At 44.0% G+C, this 15,619-nt stretch overlaps 1 protein-coding gene across 5 annotated transcripts in view; it reads right to left on the minus strand.

Annotated features, from left to right (window-relative positions):
• BRPF3 (bromodomain and PHD finger containing 3) overlaps positions 1–15,619 on the minus strand; it is a 288,586-nt gene that overhangs the window by 142,699 nt on the left and 130,268 nt on the right. For 4 of the 5 annotated variants that reach the window (XM_072137236.1, XM_072137235.1, XM_072137233.1 and 1 more), the window contains one exon: positions 1,451–1,729. The exons of the other annotated variant lie outside the window; for it this stretch is intronic. In XM_072137236.1, the coding sequence (XP_071993337.1) occupies positions 1,451–1,729 (279 nt within the window). The remainder of the gene's footprint in view (positions 1–1,450; positions 1,730–15,619) is intronic. 5 annotated transcript variants of the gene reach the window in all.

Raw genomic sequence — 15,619 nt, forward strand, 5'->3', positions numbered from 1 at the left:
AAAACCGAAGGCTGTATGGCCCTACAACCCTTCCACACTTCCCTGTTTCTGCATACAATACAATAAGTAAAAAAAAGGACATCTAACACCAGTAATCTGGTGGTAGACTGTCTTCTAATGCATGCTCGTTACATCTAGGGGATGATGGCACCATTTCCAGCCAACTCCAGGAATCCAGCATTGCTAAGAAAACTACTTCATAAAAATATGTACATCACCTGAGCGTCTCATAGCTCTGCCACTCCACAATTACTGTCTGGAAATCTTGCGCATAATTTTATAAAGTTGTTTTCTCAGCAAAACCAGAGCTCTGGGAGGTAGCTGGAAATGGTGCCATCATCCCTTAAAAGTAACAAGCATGCTTAAGAGTACAGCCTACCACCACAAATCTGGTAGATGACCTTTAAACCCTTACCGCTCTTCAAGAGGACATGCAGACATGACGGCATAAGACGGGATGACAGACTGGCATGCCATGCCGGAATAGTGAGGGGACATTCCCACTCTGACATCACAGGACTGATCTGATTGCAGCCATTAGCCAGTCTGTACAGAATGACTGTGGGGGGCAGATCTGTTTTTGATCTCTCCTATCCTGTAAAACAAAACACTACTACACTCATCATCTATCCCCCTCCCAGTGTAATCCCAGTGTCTCTGTGATCGCTCACCATCACACTTGATCACATACTACCCGCCCCATCATCCGTTTTTCCCTGTACTATTCCCCCATATCATCGGTATTCCCTGCCCCCCCCCCCCAACTGCAATTTTAAGTGCGGAGGTGTAGGGGGCCTCCGCCAAAGAAATGCCCAAGACTTCTGACCCCACATGGGTGACCCCCAGTACCTATGCCCCTCAGGCCCCTGATTTTTAGTTCAATCCTGGGATATACAGAGACATGGCAGCACTCAGACCAGTTGACTTTTGAAAGTTTATTTTTAGTCAGGACCTAATAGGTATGATTGTATCCCAGATAGGACCTGTCCTATCTTTTCCCATAATACGGCGCCGTGCGCCATAGGTTGCTATGGAGAGGGGCGGGGGTGAGCTGCGCTCACCTCCTTCTCCTCTCCCCGTACACTGCCGTTGCCCGCTGCGGTACGGTGCGGGCGGGCAACGGCAGTGTGAATATAGCCTTAGGGTGGAAAAATAAAAATGTTTAAATCTGCATCAAAAACACAAATTCGCAAGAAATATACCGTAGGTATAAAAAGCATGCAAATTTTGAATGCATTTAAATGGGTTTTTTTCTGCACGACATTTCGGAACCTGTGCAGCTACCCATGTATTAATGCTTTTAAATATTTACCTACTGGACTAAAAACCCCAATTACAATGTTTAGAATAAAGAAAATTTTAAATATATATTATAACAGTATCTGCCTGTAACCTGTTTTTTTTTCTTCTTTACATAAATACAGTATACTATCAAAAAAATAAATTGCACCTGAAGCTGGATGGAAGGTTTGCTCTTCATCGGTTTCGCTTCCACTCAATGATTGGCAAGTTTTTACACATTTGATTTTGGTTTCATTCTGATATTTTACCAAGGTAACAGAAGTCCTCCTCCTCAAGGTGTGAATTGGAGAAACAATTTTTGCTTGATTACAAACCGGATTGTGTGCTATACGTTGAAGACAAGGTGGTTGCTCATAAGCTGTAGCATTTTGTATTGGCTGACTTGAATTTGCTGGCTCAAGTATCGGAGGAAGCATTGGTTTTCCATCTAAAAAGAAAATGTTTTGTATAAAGCAACTACATATACACACACACACCACAACATATGATCACGCAAACAAGTGAAATATCTTAAATATAAATTAATTTTAAAAACCGGTAATTACTCACCAGTAATTTTCTTTCCCTGAATGTTGACAGCACCATCGGAGAGGGAGAGGGCTCTCCACCAGGGACAGAAAACCCAGGCTTTAAAGGCCCAGTAATTCTTCCAGTGGGTTTTCAATGAAACTGTGTGAGACTTATTTTATTTTATACACAAGTATATTTTATGGTATATACTCGTGTATAAGCCAAGTTTTTCAGCACAAAAAATGTGCTGAAAAGCCTCACCTCGGCTTATACACGAGTCAATTTAAAAAGCGGCGGCTCCAGATGCTAAGCACATTTAAAAAAATTAATGTAATACTCACCTTCCGGCGATACACACCCCCATCCTCGGCGCTGGCTCCCGATCCCCGGCGACGCCTTCTGTCTTCATTCTTCTCTAGCCGGCGGAGTGGCGTCCATGCGATCGCCCCGCCGGCGCACATTATGATGGGATCGGGGGTGAGTATTAAGTTTATTTTTTTAATGTGCTTAACATACAGGAGGCTGGCTGTATACTAAATAGGGCTGGCTGGCTGTATACTACATGGGGCGGGCTGGCTGGCTGAATACTACATGGGGCTGGCTGGCTGTATACTACATGGGGGCTGGCTGGCTGTATACTACATGGGGGCTGGCTGGCTGTATACTACATGGGGGCTGGCTGGCTGTATATTACATGGGGGCTGGCTGGCTGTATATTACATGGGGGCTGGCTGGCTGTATGCTACATGGGGGCTGGCTGGCTGTATGCTACATGGGGGCTGGCTGGCTGTATGCTACATGGGGGCTGGCTGGCTGTATGCTACATGGGGGCTGGCTGGCTGTATGCTACATGGGGGCTGGCTGGCTGTATGCTACATGGGGGCTGGCTGGCTGTATGCTACATGGGGGCTGGCTGGCTGTATGCTACATGGGGGCTGGCTGGCTGTATGCTACATGGGGGCTGGCTGGCTGTATACTACATGGGGGCTGGCTGGCTGTATACTACATGATGGCTGGCTGGCTGTATACTACATGGGGGCTGGCTGGCTGTACACCCTTGGCTTATACTCGAGTCAATAGGTTTTCTCAGTTTTTGTTGGTAAAATTAGGGGTCGCTGCTTATACTCGAGTATATACAGTAATTGCATTCTAGTACCACAACACCCAGTGATCAAGAACACCTCAAGTGAAAAGAGAAGGGAGGAAAACCAAGCGGTTCCATAGTAGTGCAGGGAAAGAAAATGACCAATTACCCCCTCACCATGACAACTCCACCAAAGAGAATACCATAAAATAGGAGAGGACCCTACATCCAAATGAAAACTTCTGACCACCGGCTGTATCCAAACATTGTGTAGCAAGAAGGTAAGAGGGGAAAACCATGTAACAGCCTGACAGATCTGATTTATGGAGAGTTCCCTATACACTGCCCAGGAGGTAGAATCTGATCAAGTGGAATGGGCCTCCAGATTAATCTGCGTCAGAATAAGCGGACCCTATGGCCAGCCTGATCCACCTGGCTATGGTATTTGGAGAGACCTATAAATAGATCTCAAGGAGCAACCGTACTTATCCTAATGGGTTTCATCTGAGAGACTGTTCTAATTAATCTGATTATCCATGAGCAAGAAGCCAGAGCCATGTTGAAAAGATAACCAGGAGAGGAAACCTGTACTTTAAGTGTAGAAGGCATCATTCCTTTCTCCATGCCATTCTGCAAGTAATCTCATATTTTGGCAAAGTTTGGGTGATCCAAATCTAGGAAAAAGTTAACCTTTTCAAGTGCCAAGTTGTCAGGTGTAATTTGATGATCTTGGGAAGATAGGAGCCATGGATCAGAGATATTAAAACCCAAAACCAGGCTCTCTTTGGCTAGAAAGGAGCTATCAAGATAATTTTTAATTGGTCTTTCCTGATCTTCTTTGGGACTCTTGGCAACAGAACTAACGGAGGAAAGGCATAAAGTAGTTTGGATTCCCGCTGCAATGAAAGAGAATCCACCCTCTAAGAGGGCTGACCTTAGGATTCAGGCACCCTGAAATAGATAGCTCTTCAAATGTGTGCTTCAGCCTCAGGAGCTGCGTAGCTAGTCAGGGTAATCAGATTGTCTGGTGTTCAAAAAAGGCCACACCACTCGAGGGACTTCATTGGGCAGAAGAACTTTCTGGTGTAAGCTTAACTCTTCCCCATCCCACATTTTTAGGATGTGTATTAGTAAGTGACAGCCATGGATTTTAGCCCATGGAACATCCGGAATGGCGTCTGTAAACATGCATAGGACAGACATTACTGTTCCTATAGAACAGTGATGGCGAACCTTTTAGAGACAGAGTGCCCAAACTCCAAACCAAAGTCCATGTAATCATCGCAAAGTGCCAACACGTCTATTTAGCCTAAAATCACACCATACCACTCTATAAGGGACATATAATACTGCTACATGATGACCATTACGGTACAACAAGATAAATACCACCATACTGATAATGAACAGACCACTAAAGAAAGTCCAACATCACCAATTATATCATAAAGCAGGAGCAAGTACAGTGTATTACCCTCATCTAGTGAGGAACACTACCCCCATCCAGTGAGGGACAGTACCCCGAACACTACCCCCATCCAGTGAGGATCACTACCCCCATGCAGTGAGGATCACTACCCCCATCCAGTGAGGATCACTACCCCCATCCAGTGAGGATCACTACCCCCATCCAGTGAGGATCACTACCCCCATCCAGTGAGGATCACTACCCCCATCCAGTGAGGAACACTACCCCCATCCAGTGAGGAACACTACCCCCATCCAGTGAGGATCACTACCCCCATCCAGGGGCTGCACTGAGCAGCAAATCTACATGGAACCAGGCAGGTGAATTTACCATCAAATCACCACAAATGACACATGTCTGTGGCCACACACAAACATATATACATATATATATATACACTCACCGGCCACTTTATTAGGTACACCGTGCTAGTACAGTTGGACCCCCTTTTGCCTTCAGAACTGCCTCAATTCTTCGTGGCATAGATTCAACAAGGTGCTGGAAGCATTCCTCAGAGATTTTGGTCCATATTGACATGATGGCATCACACAGTTGCCGCAGATTTGTCGGCTGCACATCCATGATGCGAATCTCCCGTTCCACCACATCCCAAAGATGCTCTATTGGATTGAGATCTGGTGACTGTGGAGGCCATTTGAGTACAGTGAACTCATTGTCATGTTCAAGAAACCAGTCTGAGATGATTCCAGCTTTATGACATGGCACATTATCCTGCTGAAAGTAGCCATCAGATGTTGTGGTCATAAAGGGATAGACATGGTCAGCAACAATACTCAAGTAGGCTGTGGTGTTACAACGATGCTCAATTGGTACCAATGGGCCCAAAGAGTGCCAAGAAAATATTCCCCACACCATGACACCACCACCACCAGCTTGAACCGTTGATACAAGGCCGGATGGATCCATGCTTTCATGTTGTTGACGCCAAATTCTGACCCTACCATCCGAATGTCGCAGCAGAAATCGAGACTCATCAGACCAGGCAACGTTTTTCCAATCTTCCACTGTCCAATTTCGATGAGCTTGTGCAAATTGTAGCCTCAGTTTCCTGTTCTTAGCTGAAAGGAGTGGAACCCGGTGTGGTCTTCTGCTGCTGTAGCCCATCTGCCTCAAAGTTCGACGTACTGTGCGTTCAGAGATGCTCTTCTGCCTACCTTGGTTGTAACGGGTGGCGATTCGAGTCACTGTTGCCTTTCTATCAGCTCGAACCAGTCTGCCCATTCTCCTCTGACCTCTGGCATCAACAAGGTATTTCCGCCCACAGCACTGCTGCTCACTGGATGTTTTTTCTTTTTCGGACCATTCTCTGTAAACCCTAGAGATGGTTGTGCGTGAAAATCCCAGTCCAGATCAGCAGTTTCTGAAATACTCAGACCAGCCCTTCTGGCACCAACAACCATGCCACGTTCAAAGGCCCTCAAATCACCTTTCTTCCCCATACTGATGCTCGGTTTGAACTGCAGGAGATTGTCTTGACCATGTCTTCATGCCTAAATGCACTGAGTTGCCGCCATGTGATTGGCTGATTAGAAATTAAGTGTTAACGAGCAGTTGGACAGGTGTACCTAATAAAGTGGCCGGTGAGTGTATACTGCCCTTGGTCTGGAGCTCTGGGCACCTGTGCCATGCTGTCAATGAGGGCAGTGTAGTGCACCCCAGGGTCACTGGCAGCATGGCACAGTGACAAGAGATCTGGACCAGGAGCAGAATATACGTGGCCACAGACATGTGTCATAGAGGGCAGTTAGGGACACTAAACAATTAACACCTATAGTTGTTCAGTGTCCCAGAGCTGCCTGCCTGCTGCCTGTGTAATACACACAGAGCCGCTACTGCCCTCCTGCTGCACTTCTCTGTACTCAATGGCACCGGCTGCTGTAAGCTCCCGCAGTTCCCTGTCACTCTCCTCCTGTTCCGGGGCTGAAGGGGGAGGGAGTGGAGGGGCGGGCACTGACCTGCTGCTGTGTCTCTAGGCAGCACTAATGAGCACAGGGCAGGTCAGACGCAGCCTTCAGTGAAAGAGATCACTGGAGCTCTCGGCGACCGGCAGCTTTTCCTGCCTACCCTTCTAATGATTTATATATAGACAGCAGGGGAGATGGTCCGCGTGCCCACAGAGAGGGCTCTGCGTGCCCTCTCTGGCACGCGTGCCATAGGTTCGCCACCAGTGCTATAGAATATCAATGTATGTAGAAAAATGAAGAACAGTTGACACTTCCCACGTAGTAAAACAATATTCTTTTATTCTTTCTTCTTCAAAGATATCCGTACAAACAGGAAGGGGGGAGCACAGCAGAAAAAGCGTGAAGGACGAGTTCTTTCGTGCTACACAGAGTGCTTCATCTTGCCTGTTAAACTTGGCATTCTCACCTGCTTTATACGTGAGGGTGACTTTTAGCCTTGCTATCTAACATATACACATCTGTGACATTAAAAGCATTTTATTGGTTATAATAAAGCATGAAAGTGGTGTCAAGGTGGCTCCGTCTCGATTAAGCAAGAATGTTAACCAGACCTGAAGGAGGACTTTACTTTTCTCCCCATCGAATCACTGTTTGCGTGGGAGTGTCCTATCGCTGACTCACCGGCGAACTTGAGAGGAAACTAGTTTCTTTTTATTCAAACAATCTTAAGTCGTTTGGAGTTTACAATGACAGGTAAACTCACAGCATCTCGTGCGGGAAAGCGTCTGTTATTGGATCCAAAAGTGACTAAATGACAAGATGGTGTGAGAAAGTGAGAGGTGTTGTGTGGGAAAACCGCTATCTGTCTTACAGGCAGATGAAATGCTGGTGGTAAAAGCCCTACCTGGAGAGCTGAAAGCGAGATTGCATTCTGACAGCAAAGGTAACTGAGGGCCTCCTGTCTTGCTGCTGGCAAAGAGCGTGTGCCAGGCAGCCTGGTACCCGGATAGCTAGGGTCCGCCAAATGTATTAGACAGCGCCTAGCCGGGCAGGAATTACTTTTGTAATGTTTTTTTTGCATGTGCCTAAGCCAAGGCTGAATTTGTGTTCTGTTTTGCAAGTGTGAATAAACACTTAAGTTGGACTTTAAACCTGCTTGTGTCCCTGCTTTCTGCACTGCTACCAGTCAACTACCAGAGCAATTCCCCACAATGGTTATTTTATAACTTTTACATATATAGAGAGTATACTAATTGGGTGTACACTATTGTATGCTGTCGACATTTCTCTGCATAATATAAACATAGGCTATGTTATACATTACAGAAATACCCCCATATCATTTTTGCCATTTAGTCCCAGGGCTCCTATAGCTCCTGTTCTCATAATCCAACAACAAGGGTATTTGCTTTAGACCTGCAAATGTTAATACATTGGGATCTCCTTTAAGTGCTGTCTGTATATGGTTGACTAAGCGAGGTGTTCTATTCCCATTTCTTATGGAGTTTTTAGTTTCATAGTTTATACGGTTGAAAAAAGACACTTGTCCATCAAGTTCAACCAAGGAAGGGAAGGGATTGGATGAGGAATGGATTTAGGGGAAACAATTCTATATAACATAACCATCAATGTAATTTAGGTGTAAAAAGGCATCTAGACCCTTCTTGAAGCCCTCTGCTTCCCCTGCTGTGACCAGCGCCTGAGACAGCCTATTCCACAGATTGACAGTTCTCATAGTAAAAAAGCACTGTCGCCTCCGGTGATTAAACCTTGATTTCTCCAAACGGAGACAGTGCCCTCTCATCTTTTGATTTGATTTAATCTCAAACAACTTACCACCATATTTTTTGTATGGACCATTCATATATTTAAATAAATTAATAATGTCCCCTCATAGTCATCTCTTTTCCAGACTAAATAAATCTAGTTGTTTTAATCTTTCCTCATAACTAAGACCCTCCATAACCCTTATAATTTTTGTGGTTCTACGTTGAACCGTCTCCAGCTCCAGGGCATCCTTTTTATGGACCGGTGCCCAGAACTAGACAGCATATTCCAGGAGAGGCCGAACCAGTGCCTTGTATAGTGGTAATATTATATCCCTATCACGAGAGTCCATACCACTTTTGATACATGACAAGATCCTACTAGCTTTAGAGGCAGCTGATTGACATTGCATGCTGTTATTCAATTTATGATCTACTAGTACCCCCAGGTCCTTCTCAACAAGGGACTCTCCCAGATTCACACCCCAAGGACATATTTTGCCTTTGGATTATTGGCCGCCAGGTGCATAACCTTACATTTATCCACATCAAACATTCAGTTTGTCCAAGTCACCCTGCAGCCTTTGAACATCCTTCAAAGACTGTATTACACTACACAGTTTGGTGTCATCTGCAAAAATAGACACAGTGCTATTAATTCCTACCTCTATATCATTAATAAATATATTAAATAGTAGTGGGCCAAGCACAGAACCCTTTTATGTTCTCAAAAGCGGGTAAAAAGTGTCTCAACGGTTTTGCCAATGTAGAAACGGCCACACGGACAGAAAATAAAGAAAACGACAAACCAGGATCATCATGTAAGAAATTGGATAATTCTGTGTGTTATGCCTCCGAAACTTATTGTGTTTCCTGTAAGTAAGTGAGAACAGGGATTACAACTCGCAACGGAGTAGAAGCAGTACTGGCACTACCCTCATACACCTTAAAGTCTTAGGCGTGATGGGACCATTTGGAGTGATAATGACTGGCGGTATACTGCAGGGATGTGAAGACCATGGGGGTGCTCAGCGTGGAAAGGCGGTAGTCACGGATGAATAAAGGAGAAGAAAGATAATCGCGGCACTCACCGATGCAGTCTTCAAATTTTATTCACAGGTATACAGATAATACAGGACGCTGACATGCGGCAAGGCGACGGGCCGTTTCGCGCGAGTAGCGCTTTCTCTAGCCTCTGACCGGGATTACAACTACCACATCTGAAATTTCCTTTCGGGGTTGTTTTTTGTAACCAATCCTATTTTTTTGTATTCTACTAGTCTACTTCTAACTAGGAGATCCTTTATTGTCTTACTTCTTCACCATTTTCTATTTTTTTTTTTTTGCTACTGTCGCCCAGTGTGAATCTGCTTCCATCATATGCCAGTTTCAATATACAGCTTTTTTATTTTATGGACCATAGCGTTAAAATCAAATGAGAAGAAACATTTTTCTTTATCATTTTCTCTTCTCGACCTATCCAGTTGTTGGTGGTTTTTTCAAAAGTTTTATTTTTTGCTTTATCCAATAGTGTTCAGGGGTAGCCTCTTTGCAATAATTGTTTTGAAAGTTCTACAGCTTGTTTTAGAAGTGTGGTCATCATTATTTATTCGTCTTAGATGCATATATTGGCTGTCAGGCACTGCATACTTTACATATTCTGGGTGATAACTGGAAAAATGTATTAAAAAAAAAAAAGTTTACTGCTGCTGGCTTTCTGTACATGGTTGTTCCGATTTTATTTTCTTCCTGGGAATCCAGTCCCTGTTGGCGGACCCACTCTCTCCGGTGATGCCGTCGTTGTGAGGGGTAAAAATTCTTTTTAATATACAGGAAGTATGTGCTCTACAGTACAGTACAAGCAGCATGGGACCTGCTGCATCTGCTAATTAAAGGGCAGGAGGCTAAGGAGTTCTTAAAAAGGGCACTAAGTATGTTAAGAAAATTGTTGACGTACCGTGTTAGCCAGGAAAAATCAAAAATCTGATGTAAATACTTTTGTGTAAAAACTACAAAAGTGCTTAAGGAATGATACCTTTATCGGCTAACCAGAAAAATTATATTTGGTGCAAGCTTTCAGGGCACACAGGCCCCTTCTTCAGGCATGGATACAAATGAAGCACTGAGAGAAAAACACAATATTTGAGGGATGTTACAACAAGATAATTAGTACATATGGTGAGACTCAATTAAGATAAGCTGGGGCAATAAAACTAGAGGTTATGTTACACAGAGAAGGGTGATGGGCAGGGGGTGGGGGGCTAGGATGGCAGGGGTCTGGAGTTAGTCTCTTGTGGGGATTGAAGTGAGTCCATGTAATGAGCCATAAATCCAGGTGCAATATTGAGGCCTTGTGTCAGTGACTGGAAGGTCATCATCAGTTTGAACTCCCAGGTTTTCCTTTCTCTGCTGTCCTTAAAGTCACCTTTCAGTATTAGGACCTTTAAATCCTTCTCGCTGTGGCCTGGTCCAGAAAAGTGTTTTCCCACAGGTGTGTCCATCCCCTCACTTATGGTGTGTCTGTGAGAATTCATCCTCCTCTGAAGTTTTTGTTGGGTCTCCCCAATGTATATATTATTTGTGTGACACCTCATGCACAGTATCATGTACACAACATTGGAGGATCTACAGGAGAATGTGCCTGGGATTTTATACTCCTGTTGTGTGTTGGGGATGTGGACTGTGCTTGATGATAGAACATGGGCACACGTCTTGCATCTTTTGTTCTGGCAGGGAAAAGTGCCCGTCTGTGTTGGTGGTGAGAGGGCACTTCTTACCAGGAGATTCCTTATGTTTGGTGGCTGTTTGTAAGCAAGGAGGGGTAGGTCCGGGAATATGTCCTTTAGCCTGTTGTCCTTATGAAGAATGGCTTGGAGATCTTCTGCAATTTTCTTTAAAATCTTCATTTGTGGGTTGTACATGACCACCAGGGGCACTCTGCACTTGTCCTCTTTCTGTTGGTATTCTAGCAGGCTGCTCCTTGGAATCCTTCTAGCTCTGTGGATCTGTCTATCTATAACTAGGGGGTGATACCCCTGTTGTAAGAATGTTCTTCTTAGTGATAGAAGGTGTTGTTCTCTATCCTCACTCTCTGAGCAGATCCGGATGTATCTCAGAGCTTGGCTGTAGACAATAGATTTCTTGATATGTTTTGGATGGAAACTGTTCCACTTTAGGTACGCTGGACGACCTGTAGGTTTTTGATAAATTGTAGTTTGTATGCTGTTGTCCCTAATGTATATGGTTGTATCCAGGAAATGTACCTTAGATTTTGAGTAGTCCAGGGAGAGTTTTATGGTAGGATGAAATTTGTTATAACTTCTGTGGAAAGACAACAGTTCATCCTCAGATCCTGACCAGATAACAAGCAGGTCATCAATATAGCGGAAGTATGCTAGAGGTTGAGTGGCGCAGGTTGTAAGAAACTCCTCCTCTAGTTTTGCCATGAACAGGTTGGCATACTGTGGTGACATTCTGCTTCCCATGGCACTTCCCATACACTGCAAGTAAATGTCCTCACCAAAGGAGAAATAATTGTGATGCAGTACAAACCTGATGAGCTGTAGGACAGGTTCTGTGGCCATGTTGTTCTTCTGCAGAAAGTATTTACAAGCAGCTATACCATCTTCATGTGGGATGTTGGAATAGAGGGATGCAACATCCATAGTTGCCAATATTGTGCCATCTGGTAGTGGACCCAGGTTGGAAAGTTTACGGAGGATGTCGGTGGTGTCTTGGACATAGCTAGGCGTCTCCTTCACTAAAGGTTTTAAAATGTTCTCCACCCAGCCAGAGATACCTTCAGTTAGGGTTCCAACACCAGAAATGATTGGTCTCCCTGGATTTCCATCTTTATGTATTTTTGGGAGCATGTAGAATGTACCTATTCTGGGAGTGTTTGGTATTAAATCCAGTAGAGAGTCAGCTATTGGGTCAAAGCCATTAATGATCTCAGTAAGTTCTCTTGTATATTGTACAGTCGGATCTTCCCTCAATGGTGTGTAGTATCTTTCATCAGAAAGTTGTCTGTTAGCTTCCTGAATGTAATCTGAAGTGTTGATAATTACTACAGCTCCACCTTTATCTGCTGGTTTGATGACAATATCTTTGTTGGATTTTAATGACCGTATGGCTTTCCTTTCTTGTATGCTTAGGTTGTCCGTGATGTTGTGATTTCTGTCTAACAATTCCGATTTCACTTTTTTTCTGAAACAGTCTATGTAGTAATCCAAGGTTTGATTAAATCCGGGTTGAGGGGTCCAATTAGACTTTTTCCTCTTTCTTGATGTTTCATGTCCCGGGTCAGTCTGTAATGCGGTCTCACTTTTGTCAAAAAAGAATTCTTTCAGTCGTAATCTGCGAAAAAATTCTTCTACATCACTGCAGAATTGTACCTTGTCAAGTGGTTTTGTGGGACAAAATGTCAGTCCTTTAGATAAAACATTTATCTCCACTTTGCTAGGTTTATACTGAGAGAGGTTTACAACAGGGGATGATGCATCCAAGTTGTGATGTTGACTTTTCTTACCTTGTTCTTTGAGACCTGCTCTCATCCTTAACCTGTTAAGTTTTTTTAGTTTGTTGGTAATAAGTTGATCTTGTAAATTATTGAAAAAGTTCTCCAATGTGTTTATAGCCAGGCTCGACCCTGTTCCTTGTAATGTGTCCATCATACAATTAATATCATTTTGTAGATTTCTTCTCTTGTTGTAGAAAAATCCAATAAGGTGATTCCGTAGTCGTTCAGATGATCTGTAGCAAAGATTCTGTGAAAAGTGAGTGTTGTAAGTATATTGAGTTGGATTTTTGATCATCAAGCCTTTGGGGATAAGATTCTCCTTTTTGCATCTGGATAAAAAGAAGATGTCGCTGTTCAGTTGTGCCAGTTTCTTCAGTTGGTTCTTAAGGTCCATTTGTGTTCGGTAGATTGGGGTATCCTCCATTGTCATAGTATGTTAAGAAAATTGTTGACGTACCGTGTTAGCCAGGAAAAATCAAATATCTGATGTAAATACTTTTGTGTAAAAACTACAAAAGTGCTTAAGGAATGATACCTTTATCGGCTAACCAGAAAAATTATATTTGGTGCAAGCTTTCAGGGCATACAGGCCCCTTCTTCAGGCATGGATACAAATGAAGCACTGAGAGAAAAACACAATATTTGAGGGATGTTACAACAAGATAATTAGTACATATGGTGAGACTCAATTAAGATAAGCTGGGGCAATAAAACTAGAGGTTATGTTACACAGAGAAGGGTGATGGGCAGGGGGTGGGGGGCTAGGATGGCAGGGGTCTGGAGTTAGTCTCTTGTGGGGATTGAAGTGAGTCCATGTAATGAGCCATAAATCCAGGTGCAATATTGAGGCCTTGTGTCAGTGACTGGAAGGTCATCATCAGTTTGAACTCCCAGGTTTTCCTTTCTCTGCTGTCCTTAAAGTCACCTTTCAGTATTAGGACCTTTAAATCCTTCTCGCTGTGGCCTGGTCCAGAAAAGTGTTTTCCCACAGGTGTGTCCATCCCCTCACTTATGGTGTGTCTGTGAGAATTCATCCTCCTCTGAAGTTTTTGTTGGGTCTCCCCAATGTATATATTATTTGTGTGACACCTCACTAAGGGCAGAGACCTGAACCTTCAGGGTGGCCAATTTAAACCCTTTCTCTAATCATAGGGACATATACAAATAAAATAAAAAACAGGACAGAGAAAAATCATTCATATGGAGCGAAAGGAGTGAGGGCCCTGCTCGCAAGACCGAGATGGAGAGGATAGGATAGAATTTGCTTGTAGATGGAGGAAAGAGAAGTTCAGTCTTAGAAAGATTAAGTTTCAAGAAGAGAGACAACATGATGGTAGAGACAGCATAGAGACACTAGTGTTCTGGAGTAAAGCAGTACTGGAAACCAAATCTGTTGATGGTTAGTCCAATGGGGGCAGTATAGAGGGATAAGAGAAGATGAACTAGGACCGATCCCTGAGGAACCCCGACAGTGAGAGAAAAAGAAGAAGCGAGAGACATTGAAAGTGCGGTCAGAGACATTGGAAGAAAACCAAGAGAGAGTACAGTATCCAACAGGCCAATGGAGGTGCTGGTGATCCACAATATCAAACGCTGTCGAGAAATCAAGAATAATGAGGAGAGAATAGTCACCTTTGGATTTAGCAGTGAGGAGATCATTGAAGCAGTTTCTGTAAAGTGCACAACCAGATTGTAAGGGGACAAGGGGGGAGTTAGCCAAGAGAAAAAGGGAAAGTCGAGAATAGACCAGGCGTTCTAGGAGTTTGGAGATGAAAGGGAGAATAGAAACTGGTCAGTACTTAAAAGCACTGGATGGCTCCATAGAAAATTTCTTTAGTAATGGGGTAACAACAGCATGCTAGAAAGATGAGGGAAGGACACCAGAAGAGAGAGAGAGGTTGAAGATTTTAATGAGACTAGTGTCTTCTGGTCGAGGTACTGAACTTTCTTAATAAACACTGACTTCCAACACATTAAACTTTGACTTCCAACTGCCTTCTCTGTATACTAAATGAGATTTTCTTCCTATACTATACTATGCTTGCAAGGTGGTGATTATGTCCTGGAAGGACCAAGAGCCCCCTCCTCTGAGGCAATGGATTCGGCTTATGAATAGCGCTATCCCCCACTATCATTCAGCATATATTAAAGGATGTGTCCCCATAAGTTTGAGCTCATCTGGTCACACTGGTACCTGAACTAACATAAAGCAGTATAAATGTCTGTCAATTTATATCTCCCCATATGTCTTAGGGTATGCTGAGGAGGGTCTGTTTGTTAGTGTAGTTGTGTGTGCGTATACATGTGTGTAGTTGTGTCTACAGTACAGTACACATGATGCATAGCATGTTACTTAAAGGGCACCTACCACCACAAATCTACCTATAAAGGTAGATTGGGTGGTAGGTGGATCAATGGGACGTGAGGATAGCCCTTTTAAGGGCTAATCCTCACGTCCCTGCACTTTTTTGATAACTTTAATTTGATATTTATTCAAATTTACTTATGCGGCTACTGGGGCGTGGAGTAGCCGCATATGAGATTACACGAGGCGGCTACTCCACGCCCCGGTAGCCACTTTACCCCTCCTACTCACCCATCTTCGGCGCGCAGCTCCGCGCGGTCACAACTCCGAAACAGGCGCGGGCCTGCTCTTCTGCGCATGCGCAGACGGCAGGATCGCCGGACGAGGCTGGAAATTGTCCATATGTTTACTGATGACTGACAAGCGTGTTTTGGCACACCAGCTTCATCTGGGGGTCACATGAAGGCAGCTTGCCAAAATGTGTGTCGGGGTGTAAGTCATCCGGGCAGTGGCAGGCAGGTTGCAGTGTGCAGGTAGTACTCCTTAATGGTCTTGTATATTGCACACATAGAAAGGGGTAGACTGTCTTTCCTTCCTAGCTGAGCAACATTAATTATGATGTATTGCAGGGTATTAGCACTGTCTGTGCCTGTAAAGCCCCGTTTGTAACCTTACAGGCATGTACTATGGACAAACCCAGGACGGGGGCTCTGACCCCGGGTTTGCTATAGCAATGATCA

This window comes from Engystomops pustulosus, chromosome 2, assembly GCF_040894005.1.
Source record: "Engystomops pustulosus chromosome 2, aEngPut4.maternal, whole genome shotgun sequence".
NCBI lineage: Eukaryota > Metazoa > Chordata > Amphibia > Anura > Leptodactylidae > Engystomops > Engystomops pustulosus.